The sequence below is a fragment of the Trichechus manatus genome, unplaced genomic scaffold, assembly GCF_000243295.1.
Source record: "Trichechus manatus latirostris isolate Lorelei unplaced genomic scaffold, TriManLat1.0 scaffold00258, whole genome shotgun sequence".
In the NCBI taxonomy this organism is placed as follows: Eukaryota; Metazoa; Chordata; class Mammalia; order Sirenia; family Trichechidae; genus Trichechus; species Trichechus manatus.
In genome coordinates, this window is record NW_004444194.1 from 859187 (window position 1) to 883382 (window position 24196).

Sequence of the window (24196 nt, forward strand, 5' to 3'; positions counted from 1 at the left end):
CACCGAGCTCACAGCCTTAACCACCATGCTGGTGCCTCCATACATGTAATTTCCTTTCCGGTGGCCACAGCCATTTGGGGAGGGGGGACTCTGGCTGCCAGCAAGGCCAGCTGGCACGGGGAGGAGGGGCCGGATGGCAGGCCTGGCCAAGAGACCCCAGGCTGGCGTCTGGGCTGGCAGGCTGATCCCAGGCCTCCCTGGACGCCTCACTGCCGGCCCCTACCCCGCAGGGAACTTTGTGCGCCCTGAAACTTCCCCCATCTCTCCATCTCCACTCCTTCTCCTGTGGTCGGCTCAAATACCAGACAGGGCGAATCTCAGCTTTTCCCCAAACATTCCTTGTTCTCGTGGCCCAGCCCAGGCTGGCTGAGGTTACGCAAGCAGGAGCTGGGAGGGGGTTGTTCGGGAGAGCGGGGGGCCGGGCTGGCCTGTCCTCACCACCCCATCCGGCCGCCTGCCTGGCCTCCCCAGGGCGGGGCAGGGGTGGGCCAGCCCCTTGAGCCCCTGGGAGAACAGGCCAGAGGGTGGCCTGTGCTGAGAGATGGGGGTGGTGGTGGCCGCGGCAGAGGCTCCAGGAGGTGACTGCCTGGTTTCCATTAGGGAGCCCTAGTGGGCAGTTCGGGCGAGACGGCAGAGCTGGGGCTGGCTATGGTAAGGGGGGGAGTGACTGAAGGTGGGGCCTGCCCCCCTCCAGCTCTACCAGCTGCCTCTTGCTGCCCATGCCTGCCCCCCCAGCCCCTCTCCTGCTTTGGGATGCTCCTGTCACCATGGCAACCCACTGACCAGCCAGGGGCCTGCTGACCACTCCCTCTGCTTCCAGCAGCTGATTCTGCTGCTGCTTCTGATGTGGCCAGGCGCCCCAGCAGCCCCTGGCATGGAGGACGCTGCCTTCCCCCACTTGGGGGAGAGCTCGCAGCCCCGGCCCCGGGCTTGCCCCCAGCGCTGCTCCTGCCCCCGTGCAGACACCGTGGACTGTGGCGGCCTGGACCTGCGAGTGTTCCCAAACAACATCACCAGGGCTGCTCAGCACCTCTCTCTGCAGGTGGGCCTGGGCACAGGGGAGTGAGGACCTGGCATGCAAGGCATAGGGTGCAGGGTGCTGGGGTGCAGGGGTACGTGGACACGGCCAGGGCAAAGGAGTTGACTGTGAAGATCTGGGAAGCAATGGAATTCAGTGTTGGTTGGTGACAGTGTTGGGGTCTGTGTGGGAGGTGAGAATTGTTGGGGTAGAGATATGGGAAATGATACGGATTGGGGTCAGCTGTGGGGGTGATGGAGTGTTGGAGTCCACGTCTTGGCTGTCATGGGGTCGTTTGGGGTCAGGGTGATGAGACATTTTGGGTTGACTGTGGGGGTGGTGGGGTACTGAGGTTCACATCTTGGCAGTTATGAGGTTGTTTGGGGTCAGGGTGATGGGGATTGGGGTCAGCTGTGGGTGGTGTGTTGTTAGGGTCAACATCCTGGTGGTTATGGGGTTGTTTGAGGTAAGGGTATTTGGGGTTGACTGTGGGGTTGGTGGGGTGTTGGGGTCCATGTTTTGGCAGTTTGGGCATGACCGAGAGGGTGATGGGGTGATGCGGTCTATGTCTTGATGGTTATGGGATTGTTTGAGGTCAGGGCATTTGGGGTTGACCGTGGGGTTGGTGCGGGTGTTGGGATTCATGTTTTGGCAGTTATGGGGTTGTTTGGGGTCACCGTGATAGGGATTGGGGTTGACTGTGGTGGTGGTGGGGTGTTGGGGTATACATGTTGGTGCTTATGGGGTTGTTTGGGGTCAGGGTTGATGGGTTAGGGGTCATGGTGGGGTGATGGGGTACTGGGGCTTGCTTATTTGGGCTGATGGGGAGTTGAGAATGAGGGCTTATTGAGGACAATGGGTCAGGGTGTGAATGCCCCACTCCTGTCCCATAGAACAACCAGCTCCAGGAGCTCCCCTACAACGAGCTGTCACGCCTCAGTGGTCTGCGGACCCTCAATCTGCACAACAACCTCATCTCCTCTGAGGGTGAGGGGCAGGGGAACAGAAGGCGGTGCCTCCCCAGCACGTGGGGACAGGAGGTCCCAGAGGCCCTCTCCCTCCCCAGCCTGGGTCTGTGGGCAGCTCTGCGGCTGACTTCTCAGAAATGCCCTTTGCTGAGCAGGGTGGAAACTTACGGGCTGCGGGGGGGTGGCTGTGGGTTTTGAGTATGGACAGGGGAGGGGGCACAAGCTGGGAGCGCATGGAGGAGCCTCTGCTAGGCTTCAGCTGGAGCCCTGGGCAGCTGGGAGCATTGGAGCACCTCCCCTAGCCCTGCCAGGCCCACGGTCCCCTAACCAGCCCCCACCTCCAGGCCTACCAGACGAGGCCTTCGAGTCCCTCACCCAGCTGCAGCACATCTATGTTGCCCACAACAAGGTGAGCTCCCCTATCCCTGAGGCCAAGCCCAGAGAGGGCACATCCTGACCTGGGGTCACGCAGCGTGACCCGTGGGGGCTGGGAGGGCACCAGGACCAGCGGGCTGTGCTCCCGCAGCTATCGGTGGCCCCCCAGTTTCTGCCCCGCTCCCTCCGTGTTGCGGATCTGGCCGCCAACCAAATGACAGAGATCTTCCCGCTCACCTTTGGGGAGAAGCCGGCGCTCAGGTAGCCTCTGGCCCAGCCCAGGACCCCAGGCTTCAGATATGTCTGGGATCATGACCCTACCCTAGGGGGCCCTGCCTTAGGGGTCTGAGGGGGGCCCCACCCTGGGAGGTCTGAGGAGGCCCTGCCCTGGGAGGTCTGAGGGGGCCCTGCCCTAGGGATCTGAGGGAGGCATGGCCCCACCCTGGGGAGTCTGAGGGAAAAGACACGGCCCTGTATGTTCTGTCTTGGAAAACTCCAGCCTGAGGAGGAGACAGCGTGTGCGCGCGTGTGCACACACACACACTCACACACATTCACATACCGTCAAACGTACCCCTGAAGGAGGCCCTGGGCCAGAGAGGGGACGGTAGTGCGGATAGCGGGGAGGTGAGGGCAGGCTGGTGGCTGGAGCCTGGCTTCCCTCAGGTTCGTGTACCTCCACAACAACCAGCTAAGCAATGCAGGCCTGCCCCCCGACGCCTTCCGCGGCTCTGAGGCCATTGCCACCCTCAGCCTCTCCAGCAACCAGCTCAGCTACCTGCCGACCAGCCTGCCGCCCTCGCTGGAGCGGCTCCACCTGCAGGTGCGGCCCAGGGCAGGGGGCTGGGCACTGGCACTGTCTTGCTCGCCACCTGTGACTGCTGGATGCCGGGGGGGGCCTCTCCTCACACTCCCTACTTCGCTCCTGGGGCTCGCGGCAGATGTAACGTCACTTTATTAACGCAAAAGTAAACGAACCCACACAATCTGAAGTCCTCTGATGATGGAAGCCAGGCCTGTATTTCCAACTCAAATCCCTCGTGATCCCCATGTCCCCTCCTTCATCTTGCCCCTGGCTGTCCCCTTGTCTCCACCCTCTCCTGGAGTCCCCTCTACCTGTTCACTTGGCCCCCTGTAAACACTCATGATCCTTCTGACCATTGCCTGGAATTCCAGCAGTTAGAATTGACCTTTCTTTAAATCTCTTCCACTGAGCACCCTGCTAAAGACAAGCTCCTCTCTCTCACTCTAGAGCCTTCCATGGCTCCCGAATGCCCTGTCTCGGCCCCTCAGTCTTTCTCTCCCCCATCCCCTAGAACAACCTCATCTCCAAGGTGCCTCGAGGAGCCCTGAGCCGCCAGACCCAGCTCCGTGAGCTCTACCTCCAGCACAACCGGCTGACCGACAGTGGCCTGGATGCCACCACCTTCAGGTGGGGCCTGGGGCGGGCGGGGGGTGAGGATCCAGACTTTAGGACCCCCTACCCTCAGTCTCCCTCCCGTGTGACTCCTAGCCTAGACTCATTTGTTGAGCCTCTACTGTGTGCCAGGCTCGGCTGAGCTCTTGGCAGTGTCCTTGTTCCCAGCCACCCTGTGATATCGTTGTCAGAGCGGCCACGTGGAGAGGGTCAGCCCTCTCTCTGTCCTGGTCATCCTCACATCTCTCAGGCCAGAATCTGCCCTGATCACCCCAGGTTTGTCTTCTGCCAAGATCTGCTGAGTTATCACTCCCAAGTTGAAATCTCCACTTAGATCTGTCTTAGGACCACCCCTCAACCCACCCCCCTGGAGAGCCAGCCCGGCCCTCACTTCTGGGTGCCAGGCCCAACTCCCGGCCCTCTCTCCTGCCAGCAAGCTGTACAGCCTCGAGTACCTGGACCTGTCCCACAACCAGCTGGCCGAGGTGCCCGCTGGCCTGCCCCGGACCCTGGCCATCCTGCATCTGGGCCGCAACCGCATCTGGCGGGTGGAGGCGGCCCGGCTGCAGGGGGCCCGGGGCCTGCGCTACCTGCTGCTGCAGCACAACGTGCTGAGGCGCACGGGGCTGCCCCCTGGGGCTCTGCGGCCACTGCGGCGCCTGCACACGCTGCACCTGTACGGCAACAGGCTGGACCGCGTGCCCCCGGAGCTGCCCCGCCGCCTGCGGGCCCTGGTGCTGCCCCACAACCAAGTGGCCGAACTGGGCGCTCGCGACCTGGCCGCCACGCGGGGCCTGGCTGAGCTCAACCTGGCCTACAACCGCCTGGTCAGTGCCCGCATCCACCACCGGGCCTTCCGCCCACTGCATGCCCTGCGCACCCTTGACCTGGCCGGCAACCAGCTGACCCGGCTGCCCACTGGCCTGCCCTCCAGCCTCCACGCCCTGCGGCTGCAGCGCAACCAGCTGCGGGCCCTTGAGCCTGAGCCATTGGCCGGCCTGGATCAGCTGCAGGAGTTCAACCTGGCCCACAACCGGCTCCGGGTCGGCGACATCGGGCCCGGCACCTGGCACGAGCTGCAGGCCCTCAAGGTCAGGGAGGTGGTAGGAACACTGTACGGGGCCCCTCCACCTGCCCAGACCCTGCAGCTCCAAGTCCCTGTGATGCCATAAAGAAGTTCTACTGGGTGTCAGCCCTGGGGTGAATGAGACAGCCTCAGCCTCCAGGCCTTTGCCTGTGCCGTCCCTGGCGCCTGGTCCCCGAGACCACCTCCCCAGTGGACACTGCCGTCTCTAGCTTCTTCTGACCAAACTGATCAAATGCGGGTCAAGCTGCCACAGCCTGTTGGTTCCACAGAGTTCTAGCCCTTCTCTGGTGCCAGGCCCTAGTCTAGGCCCTGCAGAGTTGCCAGGCACAGGTCCTGCCCTGTTAAGATGGGAGGAAAACTTCGAGGCTGTTAAGAGATGCTGCCTACGTGATGACCCCGCAGCTGGCGGCCCTCAGGCTGTGCCCCAGCACCCAGAGCAGGGCTGCACTGAGGAGGGACTCGGTTACCTCTGTGGAGGGGAGGAATTCAGCAGCCACAGAAAGGAACAGAGGGAAGGGGGCAGAAGTCCGGGCTGGGCATGGAGGGGGAGGGCCCAGGAGAGGCCTGGGGCCGCCATGCGCTATCTCGCCTGCCTGCCAGGTGCTGGACCTCAGCCACAACGAGCTGTCCTTCGTGCCGCCAGACCTGCCCGAAGCCCTGGAAGAGCTGCACCTGCAGGGCAACCGCATCGGCCATGTGGGCCCCGAGGCCTTCGCCAGCACACCCCGCCTGCGCGCCCTCTTCCTCAGGTGCCCCGGGCGGCCAGCTGGGCAGGGCAGGGCCTGGGCGGTCGTGATGGGTCAGGAGGTCTGTGCCCCCCTGACCAGCCCCCACGCCCACCTCTCTGTCCAGGGCCAACAGGCTTCACATGACGAGCATTGCACCTGAGGCCTTCCTGGGCCTCCCACACCTCCGAGTGGTAGACACAGCTGGTAACCTGGAGCAGGTCCTCGTTCAGCTGCAGCCCACCGCCCCACGTCAACCACGGGCAAGTGGCCCCTGAGCCCCTGGGGCTCCCCTGGGCCATGGACTGCCAAGACAGGACCCACCTGGGCCCTCTGCCCAGTTCTCCGAGGCCTCAGGGACTGGGGTGCAGCCTGACGGGGGGCAGGGGTGCCACCTCCACACAGTGAGCTGGGGGAGGGCTGAGCACACAGGAGTTGCTCCAGATCCCCCCGGCCCCTCACGCAGACAATGAAGCCTATGCCTTTGGGCCACTCACAAGGACCAGGCACCCTTCCAGGGCTATGCCTGCCAGCTCCTCATAACCCCCGCTGCACGGGCTCTCACCATTCCTGTGTGCCCCTGGGGAAACTGAGGCTCTGGAGTGCTATGTGGGTCAGGCAATTTGTTTCAAGCCCCACAGCTAGCAAGTAGCAGAGCTGGAATCTGAGGCTGGTGCGTGCATGTCCTCCTGACCCATCCACACACAGGCCCCAGGGCACCCACGTGTTGCCATGGCCTATATCAACCCATGGTGCCACCACATGCCACCCAAAAACCCAAACCCATTGCCATCGAGTTGATTCCAACTCATGGTGACCCCATGTGTGTCAGAGTAGAATTGCTCCATAAAGTTTTCTTGGCTGTAAGCTATGGAAGCAGATCGCCAGGACTTTCTTTCTTGGTGCCACTGGGTAGGTTTGAACCATCAACCTTTCAATTAGAGGCTGAGCGAACAACACCTGCACCACCCAGGGGCCCTACATGTCACCCAGCCACGTGTAAATCCAGATGTGCCCAAGGCCAGCCACTGCAGAAACAAAGACCACAGGCCCTCATGCGTATCCCCATAGCAGGTGCTCAGGTCAGATACACCCTGCTCAGGGCTGTAGGGGAGAACCCAAGTCAGCCACTGAGGGCTGGAGCAAGAAACAAAGACAGGACAGGGCTGGGCTGGGTGTGGCCCTAGCCGTTTATTCTGAGGGTTGGTCCTGGGGGCCCGGCTGGGCCAGGGCAGTCAGCCGGGGCTCAGGTGACCTCGGAGCCTTCTTTGGGGTGTGGGCAGGCTTCAGAGGGTTAAGGCAGGGGAGGGACAGGGAGTAAAGTGCTTGCAGGGGCCCCCAGGGTTGGTCCCACCCCCTCCCACCTCCAGGCAGGCCAGGGACCGGGCAATCCAGGGCTGTGCAAACGGGGCTCTCTGGGGCCCACCCAGACAGGCCTGTCCCCAGGGTGCCGGGAGCTGGGCCAAGCTGGCCGGGCACCATCCCAATGCCCCCTGCCAGGGAGGCTCTGCCAACTGGGCCTAGGTTGGCACCGCAGGGGACAACCCCATGTCCGTGTCCCGAGAGCTGATTGTCCGATGATTGTCTGCTCATTCAGTCCGGGCCACGCTCAGCTCCTCCCAGCCGCTGGGCTGCTGGGCTGTTCCCCGGGCTGGGGCCACCCGCTTGTTGGCCCCTCATCTCCGGAGCCGCTGCAGCTGGGGGACAGGCCACTGGGGTCAGAGAAGGCGGACACGACCCCAGCCCCCACCTGGCCCGGCTGCCCGAGCCTCACCTCACTCTCTACCAGGTTCCGTCTGTAGAGCGCCTCCTTTGCGGCCTCCTGTGGGGGTGGGCGGTCAGCAGGTGCCTGGCAGCCCTGCCCCTTGCCCACCTGGCCTACCTGCCTTCCCTGCCTCACCCTGCTGCCGTCGTTGCCCAGGCGCCGGGCGGCCTCCGTGTAGAACTGCAGCTGCCGCTCCAGCTGAGCAGTGTACTCTGAGGGCAGAGAGGGGTCAGGGAAGCCCGGCTGCCCCTCGCCTCCCCTACTGTGCCTAGTCTGAGCCCCTCCCCACTATACCCACCCTAACCCCCTCCCCCACTGTGCCCACCCTGAGCCCCTACCCCGCCGGATGCCCGCGCCCCCCTGCTCCAGCTGGGATTTCTGCCACTGGCTGCGCTGAATGATGTCCTGGTACTGCTGGGCCACCTCAGGGGGCACTGGCCGCCGTGCCTGCCTGAGGGCCAGGATCTGGAGGTGCAGAGAGGGCTGTTAGGGCCCTGCCTGGGCCTGCAGACCCCCAAACCCACCCCGCAGAGCCCAGTGGGGTGGGCACGCACCTTCCGTTCCAGACGCTCTTGGTCAAAGGCCAGCACGCTGAGGCTGTGCAGGGGCCGGGCTGGTCTGCAGGGTGGGGTGGGATGAGGGGCTGTAGGGGCCTTTCCCACCAACCCCGTTAATTCGATAGAGACGCTGGGCACTGAGGATGCAGCAGGAAGCAAGCCAGGCCGCCCTGGTGCTTTCTGATCCCACAACTTCGTGGGCAAGAGGGTCACACACCCACGCAACTGGATGCCCAGTAGCTAGGGCTGTGACAGGAGCTCAGGCTGCTGCGGGACCTGGAGGAGGCCCCTGACTAGCCTGGGGGGCTTCCTGGAGGAGGAACAACCAAGTTGGGACCCAAAGGATGAGTAAGAGTTGAGCAGAGAAATAGGGCGCAAGAATGGGGATATAGGGTGTTCCAGTCAGAGGAACACAGAGAAGCCCAAAGGCCAGCAAAAATGAGGCACGTCAATGAACCAACAGCAGGCAGCGGGGAGGGGAATGTTGGACATATCGATGATCGTCAGATCACAAAAGGTCTTAAAGATCAGGCTAAGGAGTTTAAACTGGATTCTCCAGGAGAAAGGGAGCCAGAAGAGGTTTTGAAGTAGGGAAGGGACATAGTCCAACTTGTCTTGGTGGAAACTGTCCAGGTGGGGCTGAGAAGGGAAGAGGGAGTTCTCTCCAGCACAGCCTGGCCCAGTCACCTACCTGTTCCCTGGCTCCCTCGCAGGGGCAGGCACAGGAGGGGCCTTCCCTTTGGGCCCAGTGACCTGCTTCAGGGGACACAGTCCCATGAGTCCTGGCCCCTCTGAATCAAGCCTCCCTCCATGAGACTGCCTGGTGGGCAGTGGTCTTACTGTGGGCGCGGCTACTGGCATGGGGTCAATGACCAGCCACCTCTCGGTTGTCGTCTCCAACTGCTGGGCTGTTAGCGGCTCCCGAATCCGGACCATCACCTCTAACCGCCCCCCAGTGGGGCGGCGACCATCCAGAACCTAGGTGGGGGCCAGGGGAGGTTGTTGGTGGAAAGCAGGCAGTGGCCAGAGGCCCAGGGCCAGGATCTGGGGGAACGAGGGAGATTTCAAAAATATGAACCTAAGGGTTTGGCTGAGACACTAATCAATTATAATGAACAATGGCTGGAGTAGAGTGGAGAGAGTATTTAGTGCTGGGTTTGGGGGTGGTCTGGGGCTCCCAGAGGGGGGCTCCTGAGGGACTCAGGGCAGGTATTTGAATAATGTCACAAGCGGCACGGCCATACTGGAGCGTTCAGATGAATGTGCACCTCATACCTCAAGGATCTCCCGGACCTCGCATGCAGTCTCCAGGGTGTCCAACTTCAGCTGGGCTGTGCCCAGGACCCGATCGTTCTTGAATAGGCCCCTATGTGTGTGGGGTGGGGGGACAAGTTGGCTGGCCCAGGGCAGCTCCCTCTTCCTTAGAGCCCACCCAGCACCTGTGACCCTGGCTCACCCCTTGTGGACCACTTCAAACTTGATGCCTTTGGTCTGGATGGCCCTTTTGAAGCCACGGTGGCCGCGGTTGATGCAGAGTTTGAACTGCTCCTTGAACTCTGGCCACGGAAAGAGGATGGAGAAGAGGAAGTTGAGGATAGGCCAGACTGTGATCTCATGTTCTGTCTATGAGGTGGAGGGAGGCTTCGGCCACGGCTTACCTGGGGAATCTGTGTTCTTGATCACGCTGGTCTTGTCTTTCTGAGCTTCTTCCTGTGACCCGACAGGAGGCAGGAAAGCTCAGGGGCCTGGGGCCTGGCCATGGACCCCTGCCTGCCACACCTCCCAGCTCACTGAGGCTTGAGCCCTCCCCTCCGCGGCCCCCTACCTACCACATTGGGATAGGGGAAGTCGAAACGAACGAAAACATCCAGGTCCCCAGGGGAGAGCCCTGTAGACAAACCAGGCTCAGAGCTGGGCAAAGTCGTGGTTCCCACATCCCTGACCCTGGCCAGCCGCCCCCTCACCTGAGGGTGTGGGCAAGTTGATGCCCTTCACGATGAACAGGAGCATGTCATTGCTGCTGAGGTCGGGGAAGATCCTTCCAGGCAGGCAGGTGGGTAGGTGGGGAGACAGAGGTACCTCAGCACCGCTGCCCGCATGCCTTCTTTTCCTTCAGGGTGGGGATGGGGGCAGGGGGCAAGCCCCGCCTTGGCCTTTGGGGGTGTCTCAGCACCTTGGCTTCAGTTTTGGAATCAGACTGAATAGAGCTCTCTGTCCAGTTCTGCCACTGGCTAGGTTTTGTGTCTTTTCTTCAGTCTGGACGTATTTATTTGGTACCTACTATCCACCAACCGGAAACCATGGTGGCATAGTGGTTAAGAGCTGCGGCTGCTAACCAAAAGGTCGGCAGTTTGAATCCACCAGCCATTCCTTGGAAACCCTACAGGGCAGCTCTACTCTGTCCCATAGGGTTGCTATGAGTCAGAATTTACTTCATGGCAACGGGTTTGGTTTTTTTTTAATGCGCCAACCAGTGCCCTCACTGCCAGGGGACCTGCCATTTACACTTAATATCTTTTGAGCCCCAACTATGTGCCAGCCAAGGTCCTCACAGACAGAGAGGAGACAGGCCCCATCTCTGTATTCGTGGAGCCCAATCGAGCTGAGTGGGCAGATGACAAGTGAACACACAGAAAAAACAAAGGCTCAGATGCTGTGGGCGCCTCTGCAGAGAATTAAGATAGGGGATGGATGGAGTGTGCTCAGGAGGGGCTGCCTGAGAGGGCAGTCAGGAGAGGACTTCTAGAGGGGGGACATCAGAGATGCCTCTGGGTGTCGGGAAGGAACGGCCACCTGGAGACCAGGGGAAGAGGGTCTGGGCACAGGAAACAGCAGGTGCAAAGGCCCTGAGGTGGGAACATGGTTGGCATGTGGTTGGAGCCATGTAAAGCAGGGACAGTGCAGGATGATGAAGTGTTGGGAACCAGGCCTGGCAGATGTTGGGAGGCAGGATAAGGGTGTGGATTACCCTAGATGTGGTGGGCAAACACTGGAGGGCAAACGGCCACACCTAGGCTCATTGAAAAGTGCGACACGCCATCCAACTCCTCACAGTGTCAGGAAGACTTAACAAAAGCGTGACGGTTAATTTCATGTGCCGGTGTGGCTTGGCTACAGTGGCCGGTTGTTCGGTCAAACACTGTCTAGGTGCAGGTATTTCCTTTACATGATTAACACTGCCATTCAGTCGACTCCAGTAAAGGAGGTTGACCCTTCACAAGGTGGGTGGGCCTTACCCAATCAACTGAAGGCCTGAAGACCAAGAACTGAGGTTTCCCAAGGGAGAAGGATTCTGTGAGTTTCCAGCCCGCCCCCTGGCCTACCAATTTGGACACAAGACTGCCAGACTTTCCAGCCTGTTGCCTGTGACCTGCGGATTTTGAACTTGCCAGCTCCCACAATCTTGTGAGCCAATTTGTTAAAATAAGTCTCTCTCTATGTGTATGTGTGTTAGCATGTATGAATATGTCCTATTGGTTCTGTTTCTCTGGAAGCCCCTGATACAAAGAGCATGACCCACAAGCACCACAAACAGACCATGTATCTAGTCTCTCGCGGGCTCCCCAGGTCCCCAGGACACGGTACATCAAAAGACTCACTGGATGGGTCTTCCCCATTTCCAAATGTGCCACTGTCAGCACCACCTCGCCAGCCTTCACCCACACCTCACAACTGCCTCAGGACCCTTGCACATGCTCTGCTCCCACCACCTACCCAAACTCTACTCCCAAGACAAGTCCCTCTGCCAGCTTCCGGGCAACACAGACCCCATCCCCACCCCGGAGCGGCATCCAGGCCGGGGGCATCAGAGCCTTACTTAATGATGCTGAAGGTCCTCTGCTCGAAGCGGGCAACAGGTGTGGGGAGACCCCGCGCAAAGGCCTGCTTCAGAGTCTCCATGCTCCGCTTACAGTCCTCTGCCAGTTTCTCAAACCTGCCAACCAGAGGGCCCTGCTCAGGCCTGCAGTGAGGGGCTGGCTCCCTGGTCCCAGGGTAGGGTGGGGTGAAGCCATCAGCAGGGTAGGGTGGGGGATACTCACTTGCTGGTTTCGGTGATGTTGCCCAGGTGGGTGAACTGGTTAGAGTGGTTTAGGCACATCTAGGGGAGCAGAAGACATTGAGGGTGGCTTAGGGGACTGTGCCCCTGGGGAGGCCGGCTGCCCCAGGCTGGGGGACCCACTCACCTCATGCTGCTGCCGTATCAGCTTGGTGAGCTCACCGTAGCGCCGGGCAGCCTCCTGAGACAGACCTGGGCCGGGCCGCTGGACCAGGGTGAAGTCGTCTTTGTTAACTGGGGCAGGCGGCACCTGGGGAGGATGAGGCTCATGGGGCCAACCCAGGGCTCTGCGGATGTCACTCCTCCTTGGTGAGGCCCCCCTGAGCACCCCTGCTTCTGCTCCTTCTGCTTGGTCCTTCCCACCATCCGACACACTGAGCCAACCCTCCAGTCACCCAGGAAGTCATGGGTGGCGCTCCTCCTGTGTGCTAGGCCCTGTTCTGGGGCTGGGGACACAGCATGAAGAGACAAGAAGCTCTGACATCAAGGGGGTCATGTTCTCTTTGGAGAAAGGTGCAATATACAAGAGAAGTAAGTTATATGAGATAGTTTTTTTTTAAAAAAAAGCACAAACCTGTTGCCATCAAGTCAATTCCAACTCACGGCAACCCCATGTGTTACAGAGTAGAACTGAGCTCCACAGGGTTTTCTCGGCTATCATCTTTACAGAAGCAGACTACCAGGCCTTTCTTCCGTGGCACTGCCGAGTGGGTTTGAACCGAAAATCTTTAGGTTACTAGTCAAGCGCAAACCGTTTGCACCACCCAGGGACCTCATAAGAGATAGCAGAAGGTGATATATGCTTCAAAGAAAAATAAAGACAGAGGGGGAGTACTGGGTTCCAGGTTAAAGGGAGGGATTTTAGATGTGGGGGTCTGGGCAGGCCTCTGAGTCGGTGACATTTGAGCAGAGACCTAAAGAGGGGAGGAAATGAACTAGGCAGAGACTGGGGGGAAGAACACTTCAGGCAGAGGGAACAGCAGGTGCAAAGGCTCTGAGGTTGGAGCATGCCTGGAGTTTGAGGACAGTGAGGAGGCCAGACGGCCAGCAGGGAGGGAGTGAGGGGGCAAGTGGAGGAGGGAGGACAGGGCGGTGATGGGTCAGATCGTCCAGGGCTTTGTGGGTCGCTATAAGGAGCTGTATTTATTCATGTGTTTCTTGCTGTCTCCCGCTCCATGAGGGTGGGAGTACTTGTCTGTTTTGTTCCAGGTTGCATCCTCAGTGCCCAGCATGGGCCAGGCACACAGTAATCCATTGCCGTTGAGTCAATTTTGACTCATAGTGACCCGATAGGACAGGGCAGAACAACCCTGTAGGGTTTCCAAGGCTGTAAATGTTAATGGAAGCAGACTGCCACATTTTTCTCCCGTGGAGCAAGATGGTGGGTTCAAATTGCCAACCTTTCAGTTAGCAGCCAACTGCTTTAACCACCGTGCCACCAGGGCTCCTAAGCACACAGTAGGCACTCCATAAATATTTCCTATCGTGGATGCTGTTCCATCACACCAGCTCCCTGAATTTCTGTCCCCACTTCCCCAAGGAGGAAAGTGACACTCAGAGGGAATGAATGGTCCTGCCCAATGCAGTAGGATCTGTTAACTGTCTCCCCCAAATCTGCTCTCCTCTTCCCCAGTAATGGAGTCTGGCTGGGCACTTGGCAACCCAGAAAGAGACTACATGTCCCAGCCTTCCTTGCAGCTAGATGTAGCCACGTAACTCAGATCTGACCAATGGGAGGTGAGCAGAGGTGATGGTAACTCCATACTTCCTTAAAAAGAAACTGCTTGCCTTGCCTTTTCTCTCTCCCACCCCTTCCTACAGGGTAGATGCAGACAGGGCAGCGATCCGCTTTGACTATGTGGACAAGAATGACACCTTGTTTAGGGAACAGCAGAGCAACAGGATGGAAGGAGCCTGGGCCCTGGAGGCTCTCGTAGTGTGAAGCCCAGATTGCCCTGAGTGTTACATACAAGAAACATAAATGTCTGTCTGGTTTCACCCACCGTCTTGGAGGGCCTATTTGTTACAGCACTTAGTCTGCACCCTGACTCATACACTTCAACTTGCATGGTTGCTCAGTGGCCAGAGTGAGACTTGCGGGCACCTGAGTGGGTCTGGCGGGCCCAGGGGCTTCACCTTGGCAATGTCCACGGGCAGCCCATTGCGTGAGGCCTCCAGCATGGGCTCCAGGCCCTTGGCCTGGCGCAGGTGCATCTTGGCGCCCTCTACATCGTTCTTCTGCTTGGCTCGCAGCGCAGCCTGCAGGAGCTGCTTCTTGCGGTTCTCCAGGAAGGCCAGCTGCTGCTGGGCTGCGGGTACAGGGGCCGCTGCAGGTGCTGCCTGGTCCACGGCCGGGCAACAGGGTAGCCAGAGCAGGGAAGGCACACCTACCTCTGGTGGACGTGCTTTTGGGGGCTGCTTTGGCTGCCGGGGCTGATCCTGATGCAGGTGCCCTTGAGGGTGGAGCTTTAGGCTGGGCTGTGGGGGCTGCAGGGCTGGTGGACTGCTGAGGGACAAAGAGGAAGTCAGAGCTTTCCTAGCACCTACAATGAGCCCATCCCCTAAGGGCCAGGGCTGAATGCCGCCAGAAGTAGCAACCTTGCCTTCTGTCTCCTCGCACTTAACACAACGTACCACCCTGTTCTCACTAAATCTGTAGCTGCTCTGGGGGGAAGGAACTATTATCATCCCCACTTTACAGATAAGGAGACTGAGGCTCAGAGAATAAAACAACTGGCCCAAGTCACACAGGCTGGAAGTGGCAGTGGCAGTGAGCCTGGCTCTTCCCGCACTCCCAGGCTTTGCTTGGCTGCCACTCCTCGCCTCACCCCAGGGCCCTGACACCTCACACCTTCTTAGGTTCCTCATCCTCTTCATCCTCTGGGCCTTCATCCTGATTGGCCAGCTTCATGGCAGTCTCTAGGACGCCCACCAGGCTCTGCTGGGTGGGCTCGGTGGCCTCCAGACCCTGGATGGGAGGAAAGCCTGGGCGGCCGGGTGGGGCCTGGTCAGAAGGAGAGCACCCATGTCGCGAGATGTGGGTGCCTCCCCCGCCTGAGGTGCCTCGGGCCTCTAATTCTACTTAAATCCCAGCAAGCAGCTGCTGCTGGTCCCATGTGGACATCAGGCTATTCCCAACCTCATGCATGCCTCTCAGCTTCCCTCTCCTGACATCAGGCCTTGACCAGACTGATGCGTCCCCTATGTGAGGCACAGGAGTGGACCCTGGCCTGGCAGGGCTCCTAGGCGAACAAGGGACCCAGACTCAGAGATAACTGCTCTTGTAGGGGGTTCATAGGCAGCTCTGAGAACCCAGAGGAGGTCCTGACCCATGGGGGGCTGAAGGGAGACTGAGAAGGGTCAGCTAAGCTTAGCCTGATGGCTGAGAAGGAGGGAGTCGAGCAAAGAGGAAAGGGAGGGACAAACAGAGGGGAGCCGGAGAACTGGCACTCCAACAAACGGCCCTGATTTTTAGTGCTTGCCAATTACCATGGTGTAAATACTTCCACCAGGACTGATTTCAGCTACCAACAGTTTAACCAGGTTGCAAAATCCCTATGTAGCAATCAGCTCCCCAAGCCTGCACAGTAGGAAGGTAGAGCACCTACAATGGCTCTGAGGCTGAGGCAAGGGAGCTCGGCGGGGCCTACCTGGGGGCACAGGCAGCTCTGCCACCTCCACGGCTCGGCCAGCCTTGTGGGCTCGGATAGCATCTTGGTATTGCTGCAGGGACACAGGTGTTAGGCTATCCGGGCTAGGTGTCCAGGGGCCACCTCCTTGCCCTCTGGCCCCCACGCACCTTGATGATGCGTTCATGCATACGAGCCTTCCGCTGGTCCCCCTTGGCCTTGGCCTGGGCTGCGGCCACGTGGTACCGTTCCATCCGCTGCTCCAGTGCCTCCAGGAGGGTCCGTGGGGGTGGGGGCACCTCTGGGCCGGGCCAGGAGGCAGCGTTAAGAGTCCAGGGAAGAGGAGACGCTACCGCCCCAGCCTGCCCACCCCAGAGGGTCCCAGGAGCCTACCTGGTGTCGAGGGTGCTGTGATGGGAGTCGGAGGCTGCGAAGGTGGTGATGGTGAATCTGTGGGCAGCTGGTCTGGGGGTACAGAGGGCCAATCAGGGGCTTGTTGGCACCCCCCTCCAGGCTGGTCTGACCCAAGGGAGTCCCCAGGCCTGACCAATGGGGGCAGCAGCATCAGAAGGAACTTCGTGGAGGTCTCGAGCAGTCCTGGAAGGTGGGCAGGGCGGGGTCCTCACCAGGTGGAGGGGGTAGGCGGGACAGGTCCACGGGCTCCCCCTGGCTCAGGGCCTCCAAGACGGCATCGAAGCTCTGGGAGAAGAAAGGAGAAGGTTAGGCGAGAAGGCTGCAGTTGGGGAGCCCCCACACCCTGCCACGCAGCAGAGGGTTCCTAGTTTCTGTCTCTTCCCTGCACCATCTCGCTCAATCCTCCTCCAAGACTGATGGCCATTTCACAGAGTGGGTAAACTGAGGCTCCAAGAGGCAATGCAAACTACAAATAGGAAGTGACCAAGCCAGGATTCAAATTTGGTTCTAACTCCAGAGCCCACGTTCTTTGCACCCATGCAATGCTGGAACCATCCTGCCCTCTCCCTCCAACCCTGTCCGTTAGTCTGGACGCACCTTGGCCACGCGCAAGTGTCGGGCGGCGGTGGCAGTATCTCCCTGCTGCTTGGCCTTTAGAGCAGCTAGCTTATACTCGCGCTGTCGGCTCTGCAACTGGGCCAGGGGCAGGGGGCCAGAGCTGCAGGGACCTGGAAGGGGGACAGCACTGAAGAGGCTGCAGAGGCTGCACAAGCCATTTCTACTTAATTCTCCCAACAAGACTGTGCTTAGGCCCATTTTACAGATGAGAGAACTCACACTCAGAGAGGGGTCACTGCTTCCCCAAGGTCACACAGCCTGAAAATGGCAGGGCTGGGATCGACCCCTGGCCTGGCAGACTCTGGAGGCACTACTATTTTGTCCCCAAGAGAATTCTGGAAAACTTTATGCCCCCTTACACAAGCTTAATTTGACATCTAAAATTTTTCATCCTAAATGTAAAAAGTCTCAAAGGTTGCCATTCCCAGCATCCTGCAAAATACTGACACTTGGAAAATAAAGCCATTCCATCACTCTTTTAAACTACCACGGTAATTTGAAACTCACTAACACGCATGTTTAAATACGTCCATGAGTTCGCTGCTAGCAGTCAGGAATGTCTTTTTTTCCTTGAACACTTATTTCCATCCATGCCCCCCACAGAATTTTCTCCTAATATATCTGTATGCTTGAGAGTCTTTTTTTGACCCCCCTATCGTACATTTGGAACCCTGGTGGCGCAGTGGTTAAGAGTTCAGCTGCTAACCAAAAGGTCGGCAGTTCGAACCCACCAGCCACTCCCTGGAAATCCTATGAGGTAGTTCTACTCTGTCCTGTAGGGTCGCTATGAGTTGAACTGACTCGAAGGCAACAGGTTTGGTTTTGGGATCGTACATTTGTGCAACAAAAATACATAGCATGTCTGCACGTCTGCAAAGTTGGGAAACACAGGATTAAGTGATTTTTAAAGGGTATGTTAGTTACATTTTCAAATGATATGCTCAGAATGTTTCTGGGGGGAGTATCCCTAAAATTGAAAGTAACAGGCACAATTGTTAGTCTAAAAAAAAAAAGTACTATATATACACCTCTCCTGAGTCCACAAAATCTAGAAAACAGCGTCTGTGCCGGGTTTTTCAGATAGCCAACTAGACCTATTGCTTTAAATTCAGACGGACTCCCCCTAAAAGGTGTCTGGAGGTTGACATTTAATTGGTTTTATTTCCTGTGATTGTAAATCTCTCAATATTAAAAAATAAATAAAACAACAACCTCTTCTGCGCTGAATCATCATTATAGTTGTTATTAGCATGTATCTGAGCAAAACCTAACCATAAACTTTTTGATAAAGAATTTTGTGTGCGTATGTACTTTAGGTGAAAGTTTATACAGCAAATTAGTTTCTCATTCAGCAACTTATACGCAAATTGTTTTGTGACATTGGTTGCAATCCCCATGATATGTCAACAGTCTCCCTTTCTCCACCCCGGTTCCCTGTTTCCATTCAACCTATTTTCCTGCCCCTTCCTGCCTTCTCACCTTTGCTTTTGGGCAGGTATTGCCCATTGGTCTTATTTACATGATTCAGCTAAGAAGAATGTTCCTCATGTGTCTTATTGTTTCTTTTATAGGCCTGTGTAGTCTTTGGCTGAAGGGTGAACTTGGGTAAAGAATTTTTATACATCCAGATTTTAATAGAAATGCACCTCCTGCCGATCTGATTGGGGCTGGGTCCTCCTCCACCCATCAGTTCAGTTCCCTGCTCACTCTTTTTCTACTTTTCTTTTGTAAAGTGTTGAGAAACCCTGTTCACACCAACAAGCAGGTGGGAATACACATAAGTCTCATTATGAGATTCTGTGAACTCTCGCCAAGCTCTCTGCCCAAAACCCCACCGTGAAAAACTGCTGGTGATTTCAGCTGAGGATTTCAGGTGACAGTGCCAACAACAGTCCTCCTTGAACACTGCCAAAAACAACGGCCTAGAAACCACGCTGGGAGCAGAAGGATTTTGTGACCCAGTGGTCACTGTTTCAACCCCATGCTGATGTTTGTCTCTTTGGCTCCTGCTCAGGTTCTAGAAGGGAGGGCGGTGGGCCTTCCTTCCCTAAGGTGGGAGAAGGGTGACCAGAAAAGGGGAGGCTGGGAAGGAAAACCTCGTGGGAGGCACCTTCTCTAGCAGATGAGCTTTAGGAGAGAAGCTGAGGCCTGGGAATTGCTCACTTAAAACTGTGTTCTGCATCCTAGTGAGGCGAGTAGCACCTGGAGTTTTAAAAGCTTGCAAGCAGCCATTAAGATACAACTATTGGTCTCTACCAGTCAGGAGCAAAAGAGAAAGAAGGAAACCAAAGCCTCAGAGAAGAAACTAGTCTACAGGGCTAACAGCTTACATAAGCCATGGCCTCATCAACCCTGAGACCAGAAGAACTAGATGGTGCCCGGCTACCACTACTGACTGTTCTGATCAGGGCCACAATAGATGAACCCTGAGAGAACGGCAGAAAAACACAGAACTCAAATTCTTAAGAAGTCCAGACTTACTGGACCAGTTGAGACTAGAGGACTCCCTGAGACTATAGCCCTGAGATACTCTTTAAACCTTGAACCAAAACTATCCCGAGGTCACCTTTTAGTGAAATAACAGATAAGCACACAAAATGAAAGAATATTGTCTGTGAGTATAGCACTCCATTAAAAAACCATCTGTATGAGACCAAACGGTCAACAATTACACTAAAGCAAAGATGATAAGATAAGGGGGCAGGGAAACTAGAGTACTGGAAACGGAACAACCATACCACAATTAAAGACAATCCTGACACATTGTGAAAAATATAACTAATGTCACTGAACAATATTTGTGTAGAAATGGTCAAATAGGAACCTAATTTGCTGTGTAAACTTTCACTGAAAACACAAAAAAATACTACTTTAAAAAAAAAAAACCTCTATATGGCACATACCTCTTAGAGAGGCTACAGGAAGTCTAGGGGCATGAGGACCTAGCGGGTATTTAAATATTTAACAGCTAGTCCACAGCTGTATGCCCACAGAGGGGCCTACCAGCTGAATACCCCATCCCAACCCCACTGCTAGCCCAGCCCTGCCCCACAGCCTACCTGGGGGCAGCTGGGGCTTAGCTGAGTCCGGGGATGAAGCTGGGGCAGTGGGAGGAGGACCCTGCATGGGCAACCTGGGCTCCGGGGCAGACGGGTTTGTAGGGACTGGCTGGGTGGGCACAGCGGTGTGGCTGGGCGTGGCTGCCAGGCTTCTGCCCACAGCCACAGGTGGTGGGATATCCCCTTCATCGATGGTGTTGCCCTTCCGGACGGAGGCCAGCAGATTTTCGAGCGTCTGGAGAAGGCATGAGCATGGGTGTTGGAGAAGCTCGGAGCTGGGCGCAGGGCTGGGCGTGGGGTCCTGGCACCCATCCCTCTGCCCACTCACCTTAAGGCCCCGGTCATAGCGCCGCATCTTGGCGCCATCTCCAGCTTGCCGAGCGCTTTCAATTGCTGTCTGGTAGAGGGCCAGCCTCTCCTGCAGGGTGGACTCCACCCCTGGGCTGGGGGCTGTGGGCCTTGGCTATGAGAGGAAACAGGCACGGCCTGGGTGTGACCCCACTCGGGCCACCCTCACCGGCCCTGTCACGCACTAACAGAGCAACAGTTCTATGCATTTCCATCCTGGGCCATGCCTCCCAACCCTGGCAGGAGAGAAATCATCAACCTTATTTCCTGGCAGAGGGAACTGAGGCTCAGAGGTCACATGGCTGGGAGAGGCAAGGACAGGCCTTGAACTCCAGTCCATCGGCAGGATCTGGTTCAAAGGGGCAGGGTTGTCAGAGATGTACCTGGGCCAAAGGAGGCTGGGACTCCAAAGCCTTTTGCTCCTCTCCAAGGACCTCGTTTAGTTCCGCCTGGAGGGACACACCATGGTGGGAGCGTGAGAAACTGCTGGACAGGGCACGGGAAGGGGAAGGGGAAGCCCCCAATCTGCCCAGCCGCTTACCAGCAGGTTGTCATCAGCCTCGACATCATCCTCATCAGTCCCCTCCCCCTCCTCCTCATCCAAGTCTCTCATGCACAGGCTGGCCATCTTCTCAATGGCCTCCATGGGCAGGGGCCCTGGAGGCAGAGGAGGCCCCAGCTGGGTCAGATCCCTCTGGAGCCCCCACCTTCCATCCCAGTCACCCACAGCCCGCAGAACAGGGCAGCAGACAATCGGGGCAGCATGTCCCCTTTCCTGCCCTTTGATGGCGCCCCACTGTTACCTCTGCATTACCCACTCCCGCTCACCTCGAAAGCCTTATCTCTTCTTTATAAAGCCTCAGTTCCGGGGCCAGGATACTTGAGTTTGAACCCTGGCTCTGCAATTTTCTAGCTGTAGGACCCTGACAAGTTATTTCACCTCTCTGGGCCTCAGTCTCCCCATCTGTTAGATGGGGATAATAAGTTCCTCCCTCACAGGTAGGTCGTGGAGCCTAAAGTACATAAAGCTCTTAGGACAGCACAGGGTGGAGCTGAAGCGTTTAAAGGCTCCTGTCTTCCAGGCTCCAGCCCCATTAGACTGCTGTAGTGTCCCCTGACCCCTGCCATGTCCCCCTCTACCCCCAGGCCTTTACACCTGCTGTAACCCCTCCTGGAAGAGCTCCCAATTCATCACCTGCCCTCCCCATCGTGCGTGCCTCCCCCAGTGTCCCACCCGACTCACAGGTCTCCCTTAGGGTTCCAGGCTCCCTAATCCCAGCCCTGATCACAGGACAGCAGCTCGGAGGTTCGGACTGATGACATTTGCTTATGATGTGCCAGCCCTGTGAGAAGTGCTTTACAAAACACTGGAAGGTTGACTCCTGTGATGTAAGCGCACTTATTACTCCATTTTACAGCCAGAGCATCAAGGCCTATGCAAGTGATGTGACTCGCCAAGTCACACAGCCAGGAAGTGGTGGAGCTGGGATTCAAACCCTCATTCCAGTCCCAAGTCAACTGCTTAACCTCTTACCCAGACTGTGGGCTCCAGTAGGGTAGGGGCCTTCTCTGTCTTCCTCCTGCGTCTCCCAAGCACCCAGTTACAAGCTAGCCCACAGCGGGAGCTTAGAAAATGTTCGGGGTGTACGGGAGCATCTCACCTTTGCCTTTCAGCTTCTCCAGGGCTGGGGGCTGGCCCCCGACAAAGGCCAAGAACTCGGCCTCCAGTTCCTCATCATTAACTCTATCCTCGGGGATCATCAGGCCGTCTGGGGAAAGGTCAACCAGCAGGCCTAGCTGCAGGAACAGTGAGGGTCCCATCAGACCTTGGGATGGACTTGTCAGACCTTGGGATGGACCCTACTTGGCCAGAGGCAGCCATGATGAGCCCATAGTCCCCTCAGGAGGAAAGAAGCCCAGGCCTCCTGGGGAAAGCCAGAATGAAGCAGGTGTCCTGCAACAGGCCAGGCCCTCTGGCACAGATCACCATGGGGCAAAGGGCAGACAGAGAGACCCAGCTCCCCGCTAGGGCTCACGCCTGTGACACGCTGCTAGTCATGTTCAGTGGGAAAAGCAGGCCCTACATTCTGCCCAAGGCAAAGCCACCCTACACACCAATGAGCTTCTCCTTCCAACACCCTCAGCAGAGGGGGCCGGGCTGGGAGGTGTGAGCCATCAAGAGCAATCGGAAACCTTAACAATGTATAAGTTTAAAGCAGGGACTTTGCTGTGTAACAGACCCATCTTCCATTTTCTAGTAAATGATCTATGAAGATGTGATAATATCAGGCTGAATTATATGAAATTGCTCTTTGGTTTGAAGATTTATCTATATGGGATGAAACTGACAACTGGAACTGGAAGGACTAGATAGGAAACTGAGGGGCAGTGAGTTTAGGTTAATGGGGAAGGAATAACTTGGAAAAGGAGAGTGAGAATAGTTGCACAACTTGAATGTAATCAATGTCGCTGAATTGCACACGTAGAAATTGTTGAATTGGTGTATGTTCTGTGTATATTCTCAACAATAAAAATAATGAACAAAAAATAAAATACGACACGAATGAAAACAAAAAAAAAAAGAAATTGCCCTTTGATCAAGAATGGCCAAGTATCAGCAAGTACATATGGCTGCAGAGCTCCGGTGGTATAGTGGTTAAGAGCTCGGCTCCTAACCAAAAGGTCGGCAGTTCAAATCCACCACCTGCTCCTTGGAAGCTCTATGGGGCAGTTCTACTCTGTCTTGCAGGGTGACTATGAGTCGGAATGGACTCGACAGCAATGGGATTGGTTTTTGGGGGGTTTAATAGTAATAATGAGGCAGTAGTGGTTCAGTGGTAGAATCCTTGCCCTCCACGCAGGAGACCAGGTTCGATTCCCAGCTAACGTACCTCATGCACAGCCACAAACCGTCTGTTAGTGGAGGCCTGTGTGTTACTAGGATGCTGAACAGGTTTCAGCAGGGCTTCCACACTAGGAGGAAAGGCCTGGCAATTTACTTCCAAAAATCAGCCAGTGAAAACCCTATGGATCACAACGTTCCAATCCACAACCAATCATGGGGATGGCGCAGACCGGGCAGCATTTTGTTCCCTTGTACATGGGGTCACCATGAGTGAGGGGCCAACTCAACCAGCAGCTAACAGTAATAATGATGATGACATTCACTGAGCGCTATGTTCTACCACTTTCCATAAATTATCTCAATGAATCTTCACAACTGTCCTATGACATAGGAACTCTTAGGACTTCCATTTCACAGATGAGAAAACTGAAGCGCACAGCTGTGAAGACACATCTAGTGTGCAGAGGCCGGGGTGAAATTCAGGAATACCTGCCCCTAAAGCCTAGGTACTTAGCCATGCCCCGGGCTCCCTCCATCAAAGATGAGAAAAATCGAACTCTGTGGGTGCTTGGGACAAGAAGATGAGGGAGGGAGACTAGGGCAGCAGCTCAGGATTTGCACTTAGCTCTGGCCAAACTGTTAATCCCTGTGACCTTGGACAAGTCCCAGACACCTCTCTGGGCCTCAGTGTCCTCATCTGTACAACGGGGATAAAAAGAGTTGTGACCTGGCTGGGCTGATGCGAGAGTTCCAGGCGTACACAGGCCGAGGGGGAGCAGTTACTGTCCTTATTACCCCAGGTCCGACGCATGCCCCTTCCCAACTGGAGCTGCTGCAGCAACAGGTGGCCCCAGAGCGGGGGTGGGGGTGGGGCGGCATAGATGGGAGGTCCCTGCCAGGAGGCCTCACTTTGGGGATGAGGGGTGCCCAGCCTCACCTGGGGGACGGGGATGCGGTTCGCCTAGGGGGCGGGAATCCGACTCCGTGGGGGTGGGGTCCTCCCCTGAGCGTGTGACGGGGTTCGGGAGGGTCCCCCGGCGGGGCCGTAGGGCGCAGACTCACCTGGCGGGCGGCGGCGGCGCCTCGGCCTGGGGGTCCCTTCCTCTTGTGCATCTTCTAGGCTGGATGCCTGGACCACCGGCCCCCGCGTCCGGCCTTGCCCTGCCTTCTCCCCCGAGAGTCTGTCCCCACGCACACACCCTTCCCGGAGCTCCGCGCTCCTCCCTCGTCACCCCACGATCACTGACCCCGCGCTCTCGCCTCCCGGTGCGGCCGCCCCACTTCCGCCTCGGCCCTCCAGCGCCGCGGCACCGG

At 57.3% G+C, this 24196-nt stretch overlaps 2 protein-coding genes across 2 annotated transcripts; one reads left to right on the forward strand and one right to left on the reverse strand.

Annotated features, from left to right (window-relative positions):
* The first annotated feature begins 133 nt into the window (after positions 1-133).
* Positions 134-7171, forward strand: PODNL1 (podocan like 1). Its single transcript, XM_012559511.2, has 12 exons — positions 134-238; positions 601-651; positions 821-1042; positions 1912-2005; positions 2331-2395; positions 2513-2622; positions 3028-3184; positions 3678-3793; positions 4212-4869; positions 5466-5614; positions 5718-5853; positions 7115-7171. The coding sequence occupies exons 1-12, from the start codon at positions 134-136 to the stop codon at positions 7169-7171; spliced, it is 1920 nt and encodes a 639-aa protein (XP_012414965.2).
* Positions 6782-24196, reverse strand: CC2D1A (coiled-coil and C2 domain containing 1A). The gene is made up of 29 exons (XM_012559525.2): positions 23945-24196; positions 21699-21834; positions 20579-20694; positions 20421-20486; positions 20018-20152; positions 19690-19924; positions 16610-16740; positions 16225-16297; positions 15992-16063; positions 15769-15899; positions 15620-15692; positions 14821-14954; positions 14361-14475; positions 14106-14278; positions 12097-12219; positions 11953-12011; positions 11730-11846; positions 9877-9950; positions 9742-9800; positions 9571-9622; positions 9369-9468; positions 9188-9278; positions 8753-8890; positions 8604-8668; positions 7910-7973; positions 7694-7820; positions 7491-7567; positions 7365-7412; positions 6782-7287 (listed from the first exon to the last, which is right to left on the reverse strand). Exons 1-29 carry the CDS (start codon positions 23993-23995, stop codon positions 7267-7269), a joined length of 2856 nt encoding a protein of 951 aa, XP_012414979.1. The 5' UTR covers positions 23996-24196; the 3' UTR covers positions 6782-7266.

Coding starts and splice junctions, on each gene's coding strand:
- PODNL1 (XM_012559511.2), top strand. CDS start 134: ATGGCAGGCCTGGCCAAGAGACCCCAGGCTGGCGTCTGGGCTGGCAGG. Junction 2,396..2,512: donor TCTATGTTGCCCACAACAAG/GTGAGCTCCCCT, acceptor GTGCTCCCGCAG/CTATCGGTGGCCCCCCAGTT. Junction 4,870..5,465: donor ACGAGCTGCAGGCCCTCAAG/GTCAGGGAGGTG, acceptor CCTGCCTGCCAG/GTGCTGGACCTCAGCCACAA.
- CC2D1A (XM_012559525.2), bottom strand. CDS start 23,995: ATGCACAAGAGGAAGGGACCCCCAGGCCGAGGCGCCGCCGCCGCCCGC. Junction 16,741..19,689: donor TAAGCCCCAGCTGCCCCCAG/GTAGGCTGTGGG, acceptor TCCCCCTTCCAG/GTCCCTGCAGCTCTGGCCCC. Junction 15,900..15,991: donor CACAGCACCCTCGACACCAG/GTAGGCTCCTGG, acceptor GGCCCGGCCCAG/AGGTGCCCCCACCCCCACGG.